Consider the following 13,211-nt stretch of genomic DNA (forward strand, 5'->3'; position numbering starts at 1 on the left):
TGAGCCACAGGCGCCGAGCCAGAGGGATGCGTTTTCTGCTGGAAACCGGCTGAGAGCGCCAGGCTCGGTGGGGAGGGGCGTGGTGTGGGGTCTGCGGGGGCATCACGACGTTGGCGTGACGTTCCGCACAGCAGCTTCAGTCGCATTTGATGCGTGCTGGAACCAACAGCAGGAATGTTGCCTTTGGTGATTTTAATTTCGTTTTCCTACTTATCTCTCATTTGAAACGTAATCTGAGTTTCAAACTCCAGTGACGAGAAAACGGAATGGGCTCCAAGAACTTCTTAAATCACCACCGGGACTTTGGGAGACTGGGAAGATGGACCCAATCCAGGGTGCCGGCAGGGGCAACCTGCCTTTGACAGAGCCGCGGGCCGGCAGCCGCCTTAACCCTGAGAGCCCATTAGTAGACGACGCCAGAGGGGATCCAGTTGCTAGGGGTGTTACCGAGGAGGGGCTCACTTCCGGGAGGAGGGCGCCTGGTAACCCGGAAGCGGTCGGCAGTGCGGCGCTGTTTAAAGATGGCGGCGGAGGAACCTCAGCAGCAGAAGCAGGAGCCGCTAGGCAGCGACTCCGAAGGTACGGATGGAGGGAGGGATGACTGGCCTGGGCTAGCAGGGGCGATGCCGAGTCGGCTGTTCCCAAGGAGGTCGGAGAAGCAGGGCCGCTGGTCGGCCGAGGCGAAACGCGTGGATGGCCCCTTCCCCCACCTCCGCTGCCTCCCCTCCCCCTCACAATGGAAAGAGCCGCCGCCGCCGCGACCCCCGGCGGGGCAGGAGGGAGGGCGAGGCGGGCGAAGGCCCACAGCCCTTCCTCCTCGCGCGCGCCTTGGGCGGGGCCTTGGCCGCCCCGCCCTCCGCCCAGCTCCTGAGCAGCCGGCTGCCAGGGCCTGGGCCCCGGAGCCCTCCTGGCCCGGTCCTTGCAGTCAGGCTGAGGCCTAGACCGGGATCGAGCCTCCAAGCCGCCTGCCTGATCCAAAGCGGGCCGCGCCTGCAAGGCGTCGAGTTACCCCAGGTTGCGGAGCACAAAGGACTGGGCGGGCGGCCTGGGATGTAGAAGGCAGCGCTGGGCTGTGAGGGGCTGTTGGTGTCTGCTCCTTAGGGCTGTGGCATTTTCATATAGACCCTCCTCTTCTGGCCTTGCAGCCCCTTTCCACCTGCCGAAGCATTGTTATCTTAGTTCTCCAAGCCGATGGGTTTTTCAAAAATGATCTCACTCTATTTCCCATCTTTGAATTGGGCCTTGGGAACAGAGTAGGTCACCTGGGTGGGAGGGACAGCCCTTTATGAGCAGTGTAGGGGATGGGTCAACACCCAGCTGAGAATTCAGGATGGCCAGGCCCAAAAGGGTTGTTGACCTTAAAAGTCATTTAGCACACACACCCCATTCTCCCTTGCAAACCTAAAGGAATGAGAACTGGGAAGCCCAGGCCCTCAGAAGGGACTCACTCAGAATCATGTATGAAAGAGCCAGGGCTGGAATTTAGGTCCTCTGGCTCCTCACCAATGGCTGCTCATAGTGTGATCCACACAGTGGACCTGCCTGGCTCACGCATGATTCTAGAGTACTTAATGGTAGGCCTCTAAGGAAAGTGGTGTATTGGCCCCTTTCACAGTTGAGAGAGGAGTCTCTGCATTGAGGTTGCAAAGGCTAGGTATTGTGTGAAGAGCTCAGAGTGGAATTAAGACAAACCTAGATTTGACCACAGGTCTTTAGTAGTTGTGACCTTGAACAGATTACTTCACCTCTCTGCCCTTGTGTTGTTATTTGTAAAATGGGCACCCTGAACAATACCCAGGACAGCAGGAGGATGAAGAGGGTGATCGAGTAAAGTGCAGGCTCACAGGAAGCTTCCCTCTAGCCCAGGACTCTGCCTCCTCTTCTTACTTTCCCCAAGAGACTTGCCAGGCCCCAGCGTATTCTCAGGCTGCTGGGAAGTGATGTTAGAAACCAGGGAGGAAGGGAGTGTCAGAGCTGGAAGAATGAGTGGATTTGAGGGTGATGCCTCTACCCTTCATTTAAGGATGAGGAATCAAAAGCCCAGAATATGAAGGGACTTTTCAAGCTAACACAGTTGGAGGGGAGCAGGTTGTAAAAAAAGTGCTTCCAGATTTCATGCTTGCCCTCCTGCTCCTGGGCTGCTCTTGACCCTGGCCCAGCTTCCTGCAGTGGAGATGGCTGAAACCCACTGTAATCCTTGGCTTGTTCCTTTTTTCAGGTGTTAACTGTCTGGCCTATGATGAAGCCATTATGGCTCAGCAGGACCGAATTCAGCAAGAGGTGAGGGGCTGAAGAGGGCAGGGGAGGCAATTGAAGATTTGTAGTCTGGGTCTGAGGCCTATTCTCTCTCTGCTTTGGAAGGCCACTTCTCAGGCTATGCAAGGTACTGGATGCATTATGGAGGTCACTGTGCCACTGAGACACCAGCCCAGCACTCCCTTTTATAGGTGCTTTGGTGGTTAGGCATGGGTTACTCCATCTTCCCTGCCAGAGAATGATGGGTTCCTGCCTCCTGCAGATTGCTGTGCAAAACCCGCTGGTATCAGAGCGGCTGGAGCTCTCGGTCCTATACAAGGAGTATGCTGAGGATGACAACATCTACCAACAGAAGATCAAGGTGGGAGCCTGGCTGGAGAGGCCAGGGAGAACTCTACGGGTAGAAGCAGGAGCGTGCCTGCTTCAGACCACTTCTTGCTGGGCCTGTCCCCTGAGAGGGTAGGGTGTTGGGGGCCACCTCGTTGCTGGCTGAAGTGTGCAGGGTCTAGACTCAAAAAAAACCAACTCAAATCTAGACTGTGCCACTCATCAGCTTTATCCTTGGCAAGTCCTTCCATGTGTCTGAACCATCAGTGTCTTTACTTGTGAAACTCAGATAATGAAAGGATCTGCCCATGAGGCAGTTGTGAGATGTGAGACAGGGAGGTGATTTTTGTGTGGGGCCAGGTCTAGGCTGGGCAGGAGCTGATGACTTCTGTGGCACATGAGCTGACCAGGCTGCTGCTGGCTTAGGCAGAACGGTTGAGGCAAGGGTGTGTCCCACAACCTGCTTCCTGCCGCCTCTTTGTGGAGAGGCAGACAGCAGTGGGAAAGGGGGCTGTAGAACTCTGCTCAGGGCCTTGCCGCATCACACAAATTGAGGAAAGTACACCAGTCGCTTTCTAAGATTGTGAGCTGTGGACTTAGAAATGTGACAGTTGGTATAGGTAAACAGTATCTAATGCATAGTGTGGGGGTTTTATAAATTTTACTTTTCCCATATTCCCCCCGCCCCCTGCCAGAGAATAGAAATGCTTAGAACCTTCCACCTGAAGGGAAGGCCTTTGGATAGCCAGGCAAATAACCCAGGCAGTTGAAGCTGGCAGGTGGTGAACAAGGAAGACACCACAGTATTAGCCAGACAGTGGTAGGGAGTGAAAGCCCTTGGGGCAAATGGGAGTGTTCATACCTATTGCTCCATCATTGCCAGATCTGTTTTTCCAAGGGGAGCCAGATGTAACCAATTTCCTGACTTCTAACAGTTGGCAGTTAATGCAAATTTAAGATGCTGTGTGGGCCAAATACACCTGCAGGCCACATCCAGCCTTGTGTGACCTATGAGCTACTCAAACCCCTTGTTTGGGGTGTTTGTGATTTCTCAAGAGGCCCATGGTGAGATGAAGTTACTGGTTTTGGAGCCAGACAGACCTGGGTTCAAGTTTTGGCTTCATTTCCAGTTGTATGATCTGGGCCACACCCTGAACTAATTGGAGCCACCTTTGTTTTCTCATGTCTGGGTAGAGATGTCTTCTATCTTACAGGGCAAGTGTGAGGGCTAAAGGAAATGATGCAGGCAGGTGCTGGATTCCTGCTCTCCCCATGTGGTGGGTTGGGTAAAATCAGAGTGGCACCCCAGCTTCCTCCCACTGAGTCACTGAGTGCATGTGAAAGTCTAAAGCATGCTGTCTGTGCAGGAATGTGCCCAAGCCCACCTTTTCTCCCTGGGCAGAGACAGGGCTGTGACAGCTCAGGTAGACCTGGTTGCAGACTTTGCTCTTCTGAAAAATGGGCTCCTGTCAGGTTTAATTGGAGAACAGGTAGTGGCCCTCTGCATCGTGCCTGGCATGAGTGCTCGGAGCAGTTACAGCAGCCAGCCTGGTAGCAGCAGAGCTTCGGGCTCAGTATTGTCCTGCACTTTTGGCTCCATGTTTACGGAGCACATACTGTGGTCTAGGTGTTGTTTTGGGCATGGAGGGTGGGGCGATGACTCCGGCCCACAGTTCAGGGTGGACAGACACAGGCAAAGAGGGCCCCAGGATGTGTGGTACGTCAGCAGGCGGTAGGTGCAGAGGAGAGAAACAAAAGGGAGAGGAAAGCGGGAGGGTTTGGCAGGGTGGTTGGCAGGGCACACCTGAGTCACAGACTGGAAGAGAAAGGAGTGGGTACTGGGGTGTCTGGAACAGTGCAGGCCGAGGTACTGGGGGGACAGAGGTCAGTGTGACTAGACTGAGGGTTTGGGGGGGTGTCATAGCAAGAGGGAACATCTAGCAAGTGACTCTGGTCACTCTTGCCGCTGGGGTAAGAAGAGAGTGAGGTGGAGGTAGGGAGCCCTGCCATGAGGCATTTGTGATAAAAATCCCCTGAGGGCGAGAGTGGCAGAGATACAGGGTGGTCACAAGTGTTGGATGCTGGGTGTGTGGAAGGTGGTGAAGGAGAAGTTGGCAGTGTTTGGAAGACTGGGCATGAAGAACAAAAAGGCCGGTGCTGCGGTTGACTGAGGTGGGGAAGGAAGCTGGGGGAGGAGTAGTGGGTGGCAGGTCAGCAGCACCAGGCTGAGGTGCCTGTGGGACAACTCAGATGTGTGGGGGAGGTGGGATGTGAGGATGAAATCAGAATCCAGGGCTGGGGTTTCCATCTGGGGCTGTTTAAATCCTAAAAGGCAAATATAGATTCAGTGCCCGTAGCTCAGTGAGTAGGGTGCTGGCCACATACACCAAGGCTGGCTAGTTCAAGGCTGGCCTGGGCCTGCTAAAGCAACAATGACAACTGCAACCAAAAAATAGCCAGGCATTGTGGCAGGCATGTCTAGTCCCAGCTGCTTGGGAGGCTGAGGCAAGAGAATCGCTTAAGCCGAAGAGTTTGAGGTAGCTGTGATGCCACAGCACTCTACCCAGGGGGACAAAATGAGACTCTGCCCGCCCCCCCAAAAGAGCAAGTATAGTTTAAAAGTACAGCAGCTGTCCCAGGCCTGGGCAAGATATGCAGTGCTGTGCATGAGTATGTGTCATGACTGTCCTTTGGCAGGTGACACACAGGGTCCTGAGAAAGGGCACTTACTGTATGGTTTGGTGGTAGCTTGAGGTAGGGGGAAGACAAGGAGAGGGTGGGGGCCAACAGCTCAAAGGAGGAAGTATCCAGGTGGGGACTGGTGGTGAGGGCTGAGGAGGGTGTTTGTGACCTTAGCTAGAGTCAGAGCCTCCCATGGGAGAGAAGTGGAGACTACTTGGAGGAGTTTTGCTGTAAATGAGCAAAGAAATGGGGTGTGGTAGCTGGAAAGAAATGTGCAGTCAAGAACTTTTTTCATTTTAAAGCAAGAACCAGCTGTGTGTTGGTCCAAAGCAGGAGAGAGAGAGTGGATGAGCTGGGAAGAAGGGCCCGGGCAAAGGGTGTGTACTTACTGTCTTTGAGCCTAAGGAAGGGCACAGGCTAGGCTGGTGCAGAGTGGAGGGACCACTTAGGTTTCTGCAGGCAGATCCTTTGAGGAATGGCAGAGAAGTCTGAGGGTTAATGTGCCATCCGACTTGTGGGGGCTGAGGAAGTCTCAGTGAAAAAGGACGCAAGGGGAGAGAGGGGAGCGGGCGAGTGCCCAGTCCAGGAGAGTGAGTGTGGGAGGTGCGGTAGACAAAGACGCTCCATTTTGTGTTGGGGGAAACCAGGAAAGGTTGCATCGAGATGTTACCCGTGAGTGGGCAGGGTAGGTTGCAGGAGAGGAGGGGGCTGAGCTAGCCCTGAGAGAGCTGCAGGTGAAGGCCTGGAAGGCAAGACCTCTTATTGCCAGAGTGGGACTGAGCTGGGTTGGGCAGTGGGGTCCCAGTTGCCTGGCTGAGGTATGGAGCCTGGCCTTGCACCCTGCCCTGATTTGCTTCCCTGGAAATTCTCTTGGGTTGAAAGATCGAAAAAGCAGGGTGGGCAAGGTGGCTCACGCCTGTAATGCCAGCACTCTGGGAGGCCAAGGTGGGTGGATTGCCTGACCTCATGAGTTTGAGACCAGCCTGAGCCAGAGTGAGAACCCGTCTCTAAAAATAGCCAAGCATGGCTTAGTGCCTGTAACTCAGTGGCTAGGGTGCCAGCCACATACACCGGGGCTGGCAGGTTGGAACCTGGCCTGGGCCTGCCAAACAACAGTGACAATTGCAGCAACAATAACAGAAATAGCCAGGCGTTGTGGCAGGTACCTGTAGTCCCAGCTACTTGGGAGGCTGAGGCAAGAGGATCGTTTGGGCTGAGAGTTTGAGGTTGCTGTGACGCTATGGCACTCTACCTAGGAGGACAAAATGAGATTCTGTCTCAAATCAAAACAAAACAAAACAAAACTGGAAAAGCTGCCTTGGTCAAGGGCAGATTCACTCATCTGGTTTTTTTTGTTGTTTGTTTGTTTGAGACAGAGTCTCACTGTGTTGCCCTTGGTAGAGTGCTGTGGTGTCATAGCTCACAGCAACCTCAAACTCTTGGGCTTAAGCGATTCTCTTGCCTCAGCTTCCCAAGTAGCTGAGAGTACAGGCACCCACCAGAAAGCCTAGCTATTTTTTAGTTGTTGTTGTCATTGTTATTTAGCAGGCCTGGGCCAGGTTCCAAACTACCAGCTCTCTGGTGCATGTGACTGGCGCCCTAACCACTGAGCTATGGGTGCCAAGCCTCACTCACCTGTTTTATGAACAAGCAGCCCTTGAGGCCCAGCAGCACTGAGGAACTCTAATCAGCACATTCAGCAGCCTAGAGTCAGGGGCGCAGGGTGGCAGGAGCTTGGAGCTTGGTTGCTGCCTGCTGTGGGTGACCTTTGTTGGGGGTACTTGGCCAGCCCTGGTTGTGGCCTGGTCTTGATGGGTCAGAGTGGCTGCTGCCTCTATGCAGGACCTCCACAAAAAGTATTCGTACATCCGGAAGACCAGGCCTGATGGGAACTGCTTCTATCGAGCTTTTGGATTCTCCCACTTGGAGGCGCTGCTGGATGACAGCAAGGAATTACAGCGGTGAGGAGGGCAGGCTCATGGGCACTGCAGGAGGTGGGTGAGGGCTCCTTCTCTCCCTGGGTGGAGAGGAGACATAGTTCCACCTTCGGTCAGGTGACAGGCTGGGCTTCTGTCTGAAGTGGGCAATGGTGGCTGGGCCATTTGGTCACTGGGCTCCCCTCTTGGGTTCCCTGCTCTGCCATCCACAGGTTCAAGGCTGTGTCTGCCAAGAGCAAAGAGGACCTAGTGTCCCAGGGCTTCACTGAGTTCACAATTGAGGATTTCCACAACACGGTGAGCCCTACCATCCCCATTGGGCTCGGCCAGGTGGAGGGTAGTTCACTTGGCTGTGGTGGGGGTGACCCATTTCCTCCCTCCTCTTGCCGTTTGTCCCTCTGTGGGCACAGTTCATGGACCTGATTGAGCAAGTGGAGAAGCAGACCTCAGTAGCCGACCTGCTGGCCTCCTTCAACGACCAGAGCACCTCAGACTACCTTGTGGTCTACCTGCGGCTACTCACGTCGGGCTATCTGCAGCGGGAGAGCAAGTTTTTCGAGCACTTCATCGAGGGTGGGCGGACTGTCAAGGAGTTCTGCCAGCAGGTGCCACCTCTCCCCATACCCCTGCCTTGGGCCCCTCCCTTTTTCCTTTTGGGGTGGTGAGCACTAGGGCTGGGACTACAGCGGGGCTCAGTGGTGCCTGGGAGGGGCACTGAGGCTAGGCTTGACCTGCACCTGTGCCATAGGAGGTGGAGCCCATGTGCAAGGAGAGCGACCACATCCACATCATCGCACTGGCCCAGGCCCTCAGTGTGTCCATCCAGGTGGAGTACATGGACCGTGGCGAAGGCGGCACCACCAACCCACATATCTTCCCCGAGGGCTCTGAGCCCAAAGTCTACCTTCTCTACCGGCCTGGACACTACGACATCCTCTACAAATAGGGCTGGCCCAGCCTGCCGCTGCCCTGCCTGCCCTCCCCTCTGCCAGGCGCTAGAAATGTACAGAGGTTTTTTGTGGTTGTAAATGGTTCTATTTCACCTCCCTTCTTCCTGTCACACGACCTTCCGTGTTTTATTAAAGGGGATGCTGGTGGTGAGCCGCGTGTGTGCGTGTCCCTGCTCTGCTGCTGCTTGCCTGCCCGCCTGGCTGCTCTGTGTCTGGCTGTCCCCCTATCCCCAGGTGGGTCCCCCAGCTTTCCACCTGTCTATCCCCAAGCTTCCCTACAAGGAGCAGTTTTGATGGGGCCAGGCCTCTTGGCCTGGTCCCTTGGAGTTATACTTTCTTTCCCTCTTTAGCTGGCCTAGGGGATTCCATGGGATCATGAAAGTTCTTTGGGGACTTGCCCAGGGTCCCAGGGCTACTCAGCCCTTCCAGCTGCTCCCTCATAGGCCCTGCCTCCTGTGCTGTCCAGGCCATGGTCTCAGATGGCAGCTTCCTGCCCTCTCAGGGGTTCGCATGGAGTCCATGTGATGCTAGGGCCTGGCTCAGGGCAGGTAGAGGAGCTGGGGCAACTGTGCCCCCCAGGCAGTGCCAGCCTGGTGGGAAAGCCTTCAAACCCATGCTCATCCTCAGTCCAACCTAGGCAGGGCTTGTAGGTCCCTAGTCCGGCCCCGCCCCTAGGTCCTCTGCCTGTGCCTGCTTTGCACCCCCTTTGCTTGGGCCATGGTGTCTCTGCATTGCCTGCCTTCTTGCCTTCACCTCTTTTTTTCCCCCCCAGCACATATGGGGTCTCTGCCTCTAGGCTGTGAGCTCCTTGGGGCAGCCCTAAATAAATGTGAAGTGCTGCTGCTGCCTCTGCCGTCTGGCCTGTGCCTCCACCGCCTGGCTCACCTAGAGCTCCTGCCAGCCCCTTTGAGCCGAAGCTGTGTTCAAGGGCTCCAACCAACACCTCTGAGCTGCCTCTCTCACCCCAACCCAGGCCAGTCAGAGCTCAGACAGTAGGAGCTGCGCAAAATGGTCTTTATTAGGCTCCTGAGGAGCAGGGCGCTGTGGGAAGGGACAGGGTGGCCAGGCTGCAGGCTTTGGCACCCTCTCAGAGGTGGGAGCGAGGTCCCGCAGGCAGTTCTGAGGGCAGAGCACAAAGATCAGAGGTTGCTGTGGGATTCCTCTTGCCCTCCCTTGCAGCCTCTCTGGCTTCCCTCGCCCTGCGTGGGGGTGAGCGCGGGCAGGGGTGAGCGGGTGTGTTAGTGGGCAGGTTAGTCTAGGGCAGCCACTCCGCAGGGCAGGCCCGGCTTACCAGTCCTGGTCAGGGTGGGCTGCGGGAGCCTCAGGCTGGAAGGCAGAGGACAGTGAGAGCCTGCCCCAGGGAGGAGTGGGGCAGAGGTGGGGGCTGGCTGAGGGCGGGCGCCGTGGGGGGCGTGGTCACATACCCACAGGGAAGTAGTAGGGGAGCAGTTGTCGGTAGACGTTCTCGTCCTTATCGAGGAATACGCAGAGGATCAGCCGGTCCACCTGTGCCAGGGACTCCTCAGCCTGGGCCGCAACCACCACACCCCGCCCCTGCAGGTTTACACCTGCCTCGCCCTGCGCCCTCTGCGGAGGAAGTTTTGGGTGCGCGCCCTGCAGGGAAGTAAGGGGCCACAGAGGGCCCGCAGCAACCTACGCCCAGCACCCTTGTTCCCCTGGGGACAGCTCAGGAGCTGGTCAGACAAGCCTGGATGCAGACTCCCACCTAGGCCCCACCTTGTCCTTGTGCTGCTCCAGCCACTCGCGCAGCGTGGCCAGTACGACCTCTGCCGCCGCCTCGTTGGGGTAGCCTAGGGGCGGGGCCAGGCGAGAGTGAGCGAGTGAGGGGCTCTGGCCCGCCCCTGTCCCCGCCACGCGCCGCCGCGGCTTGACGCTGCCCCGCCCACTGCCTGTGCCAGAATCGGACCCACCACGCCCCGCCTTCTGCCTGCGTTTGGGCTCCCTGCCCACTCCCGACTAGCTGATCTTCGTACTCACCAAACACACCGGTGGAGATGCAGGGGAACGCCTAATGCAAGGGTAGGGAGTGAAAGGAATTTGGAACATCGTCACTGCGCCCTGCCTCCCACCCGCCTCCTCCCACGGGCCCCGCCTCCCTCGGCTCCTCTCACCGCTGAGCGGAGCCGATGCTCCAGCAGCAGGTCGAGGCTGCTCAGGTAGCAGCTGCGGAGCTCAGCAGCCTGGCTGGCGGTGGGCTCGCCTTGGACGATGGGCCCCACCGTATGAATGACGTCTGCAGGGTGGCGAACAGGTCAGACCAGCCGGGGTGTCTCTACGCTGTCTCCCCGGACCAGTCTATGCTGGAGGGACAGGAAACAGCCTTCCCCCAAGTTCGAAGACACCCCCTCGTGAAAGGACCCTGACATGTGGGCACCAGGTATGCCCTCGAGCCTGAATCCACACGTACACACCGATCCGACCCTCATGCCCACAGCTGGATGGACGCGAGCTGCGCGCGCACCCCACCGTGCCCGCTGGACCTGGGCGCGAAGGCGCTGCCCCTGGGCTCTCGCCTTGCGTCAGGGTCAGTCCCAGCCTCCACTCCCCGCCCTCATCTGTTTCTGGAGTTGTTCGAGGAGGCCCCCAGCAACTCTGTAGGGGCCGTACTCCTAACTCCTCAGTAACAAGTGCCCTGCCTGCACTCCACAGCTGGTGTTGGGGACTCACACTTGGCTGGTAGCCGATAGCCGCCGGTGATCTTGGCCTTGCCGGTCTCACAGTTCTGCAGGGTCCGGCACTCGTCGGTGAGCAGGGGTCCGGCGGCCCGGTGGATACAGCCGTCCACTGTGGGAGAGAGGATGTGAGCCGTGGGGCTCCCCGCATCTCTGCGGAGTCCGGCCTGACTGGCCCCGCCTTACAGAGAAGACTGACGCCCTTGGCTGAGCACTCTTAATCTCAAGAAGCCTTCTCGGTGGTGCTAGGACCAGGCACCGCACCTTTCCTCGCGGCCTCCGGCCTCTCGCGTCTCCCCCGCCCGGGGTTATTTTCGTATATGGGGTAACTGAGGCTCAGAGAGGGCTGCAGCCGGCCAGGGCCCTGGCGTAAGGAGGCATGGGGCGGCCGGCAGGGGGCGCGCCCACCTCACCCTGCTGTTCCTAATCCAGGAGGCGGGGTCCGCCGGGGCAGGAACCTCAGCCCCAGCCAGGGTGACAGGGTAAGCTAACCCCCTCACCCATCTACACCACCCAGCTCTGACCCGGACGCGCCACTGGGCCCGGGAACAGTCGCCGTCTCCGCCTGGGTCTCAGAGTTGGTGCCATCCCTAAGGCCACTTCCCAGGGCTACTCCACGAGGCTGCAAACTCTAGGACCCATTTTACATAGGAGGAAGTAGAGGCCATCTAGATACAAATGACAGATTGGATCTTCCAGTCTCTTCCGGGCGCCATTCTTAGAGTCCATCCCGCCACGGATGAAGGTGTCTCAGAGCGCACAAGGCCCTGCTAGTTAGCAAGGCGCCTCATTAGCGCATCCTGCTTAATTGCGGCTGGGCTTGGGCTTGTTTATCTGCAGGTGGCTCCAGGGTCTTGCGAGGGACCCTGGGGACCCCAGGCCCAGATAAACAACTCCAGTGCAGCAAGAGGCGTGGAGGAGTAGCTCTCCACAGCCTGACCTTGCCCAGGTAGTGCATAGGGCACCGGCATGCCTGAGTCAAGTGCTGGCCTGCCCTTCACCAGCTGTGGAAAGTTGTCCTTTCCCTCTCTTAGCATCCACTGTCTCAACTAGAAAATGGGGACAGTGACTTTTCCCTGGAAGAAAAGCCAGAATGCTGGCCAAGAGAACATAGCCCATCTGTTGATTACCCCAGGCCAGTGCCAGGAGCTCCTCGTGCACTAGCTCCCTGGTGCTTACAATACCTGCATCAGGAAAGGACCATCATTTCCCCATTTTACAGACGCACAAACTGAGGCCCTTCCTCCTTCATTGCCTCCCTCCAGCATTTTGGAAAAGGTTCAGGAACACCAGCTGCCCCCCCCTTTCCTGCTGTTTTGTGCCCTGTATGGCCTAATTAAACCTAATTATGTGACTTCACTTGTAGCTGGCACCAGGTGATTTCCCAGAGCATCTCAAGGGTGGGGATGGGGTGGATGGAGAGGCTGAGCGAGCCCTGAGAGTGGCTCAGGGCTCGGTCCTTCCTGCTCCCTCTTCTCCTGTGCAGGGATGAAGGCAGCTGCACTCTATTAGGGGGAAGCTGAGAGGCAGCCTGAAGGCAGGGCATGCAGTCACTGCAGGGCACCATGCAACCTGGACTCCGTCGTGCAGCGCATTTGTTCTGGGTAGGGATGCCATGGAAGCACCTAGCTCAGTGTTTAACAGGAGGGGCTGTGGAGCTGGGCAGCCTGAGTTTGAATCCCAGCTCTGCCAGTCACAGATATGTGACCCAGGGCCCATCGCTTAATCTCTCTGGGCCTCAGCTGTCCCATCTGTGAAATGGGGTAATAGTTGTACACACCTCATAGGGCTGCTGGGAAGATTAATCAAGTTAATCCTTGTAATATGCTTAAGCCAGGACTTGGTATAAGTGGAGGTGTATGTGTGTGTTGCCTATTAATGACAGTGTGACAGTTGGGCATGTTTGAGGTGTGTGTACACTGAATTCTGGGCTGAGAGGTGTGTCAACAGGTGTTCATGGTGGATAAGGGGGGAGCACAAGGGTGTGTTTGAGCCAGCTCTTCTGGAAGCCTCTGGCCCTACCCTAGTACTCTCAGCCACCTGGCACCCGGCTGCCTGCCATCTCCAGGTGCTAACTGCCCTATAGGTGACCTTGGCCGCTGTGGGAGCTGTGCGGAAGTGGAGCTCAGTGAGATCTGTGTTTCGAGGGTTTAATATTTCCTGCAGAAGTGAACAGGCCTGCAGCCAGGACTTCAGGGCTGACCGGGGGGCACGAGAGAGATGGAGTGGGTTGGAATTGCTGCTAGCAAAGGTCTTGGGCTAGACCCCCCTCCCCAGCCATGTGACTGCCCTTCAGGTGCCCAGGGGAGAGGTTTCCCCAAACCAGAGATGAGGGACAGGCCCTAGGGACCCCCTGCCCTGCCCTC

At 57.1% G+C, this 13,211-nt stretch overlaps 2 protein-coding genes across 2 annotated transcripts in view; one reads left to right on the forward strand and one right to left on the reverse strand.

Moving 5' to 3' along the window:
• Nucleotides 1–370: 370 nt before the first annotated feature.
• On the forward strand, nucleotides 371–9,000 carry OTUB1 (OTU deubiquitinase, ubiquitin aldehyde binding 1). Its single transcript, XM_003798596.3, has 7 exons — nucleotides 371–579; nucleotides 2,219–2,280; nucleotides 2,519–2,617; nucleotides 7,108–7,226; nucleotides 7,415–7,499; nucleotides 7,613–7,807; nucleotides 7,951–9,000. Exons 1-7 carry the CDS (start codon nucleotides 522–524, stop codon nucleotides 8,146–8,148), a joined length of 816 nt encoding a protein of 271 aa, XP_003798644.1. The 5' UTR covers nucleotides 371–521; the 3' UTR covers nucleotides 8,149–9,000.
• A 148-nt stretch (nucleotides 9,001–9,148) lies between these two features.
• The window catches only part of MACROD1 (MACRO domain containing 1), a 151,639-nt gene continuing 147,576 nt past the window's right edge, over nucleotides 9,149–13,211 (reverse strand). The window contains exons 5-11 of the mRNA XM_003798595.3: nucleotides 10,841–10,957; nucleotides 10,285–10,406; nucleotides 10,151–10,181; nucleotides 9,890–9,963; nucleotides 9,577–9,658; nucleotides 9,444–9,478; nucleotides 9,149–9,271 (exon numbers count right to left, since the gene is read on the reverse strand). Coding sequence (XP_003798643.1) covers nucleotides 9,474–9,478; nucleotides 9,577–9,658; nucleotides 9,890–9,963; nucleotides 10,151–10,181; nucleotides 10,285–10,406; nucleotides 10,841–10,957 — 431 coding nt within the window. The 3' untranslated portion in view covers nucleotides 9,149–9,271; nucleotides 9,444–9,473. The remainder of the gene's footprint in view (nucleotides 9,272–9,443; nucleotides 9,479–9,576; nucleotides 9,659–9,889; nucleotides 9,964–10,150; nucleotides 10,182–10,284; nucleotides 10,407–10,840; nucleotides 10,958–13,211) is intronic.

Source organism: Otolemur garnettii, unplaced genomic scaffold (genome assembly GCF_000181295.1).
Source record: "Otolemur garnettii isolate 467f Iridium unplaced genomic scaffold, OtoGar3 scaffold00140, whole genome shotgun sequence".
Classification (NCBI taxonomy): Eukaryota; Metazoa; Chordata; class Mammalia; order Primates; family Galagidae; genus Otolemur; species Otolemur garnettii.

Excerpts from the sequence above, each read along its gene's own strand:
- OTUB1 (XM_003798596.3), top strand. The coding sequence starts at position 522 with ATGGCGGCGGAGGAACCTCAGCAGCAGAAGCAGGAGCCGCTAGGCAGC. Across the intron at positions 7,500-7,612 it reads TTGAGGATTTCCACAACACG|TTCATGGACCTGATTGAGCA; the intron begins GTGAGCCCTACC and ends CTGTGGGCACAG. Across the intron at positions 7,808-7,950 it reads TCAAGGAGTTCTGCCAGCAG|GAGGTGGAGCCCATGTGCAA; the intron begins GTGCCACCTCTC and ends CCTGTGCCATAG.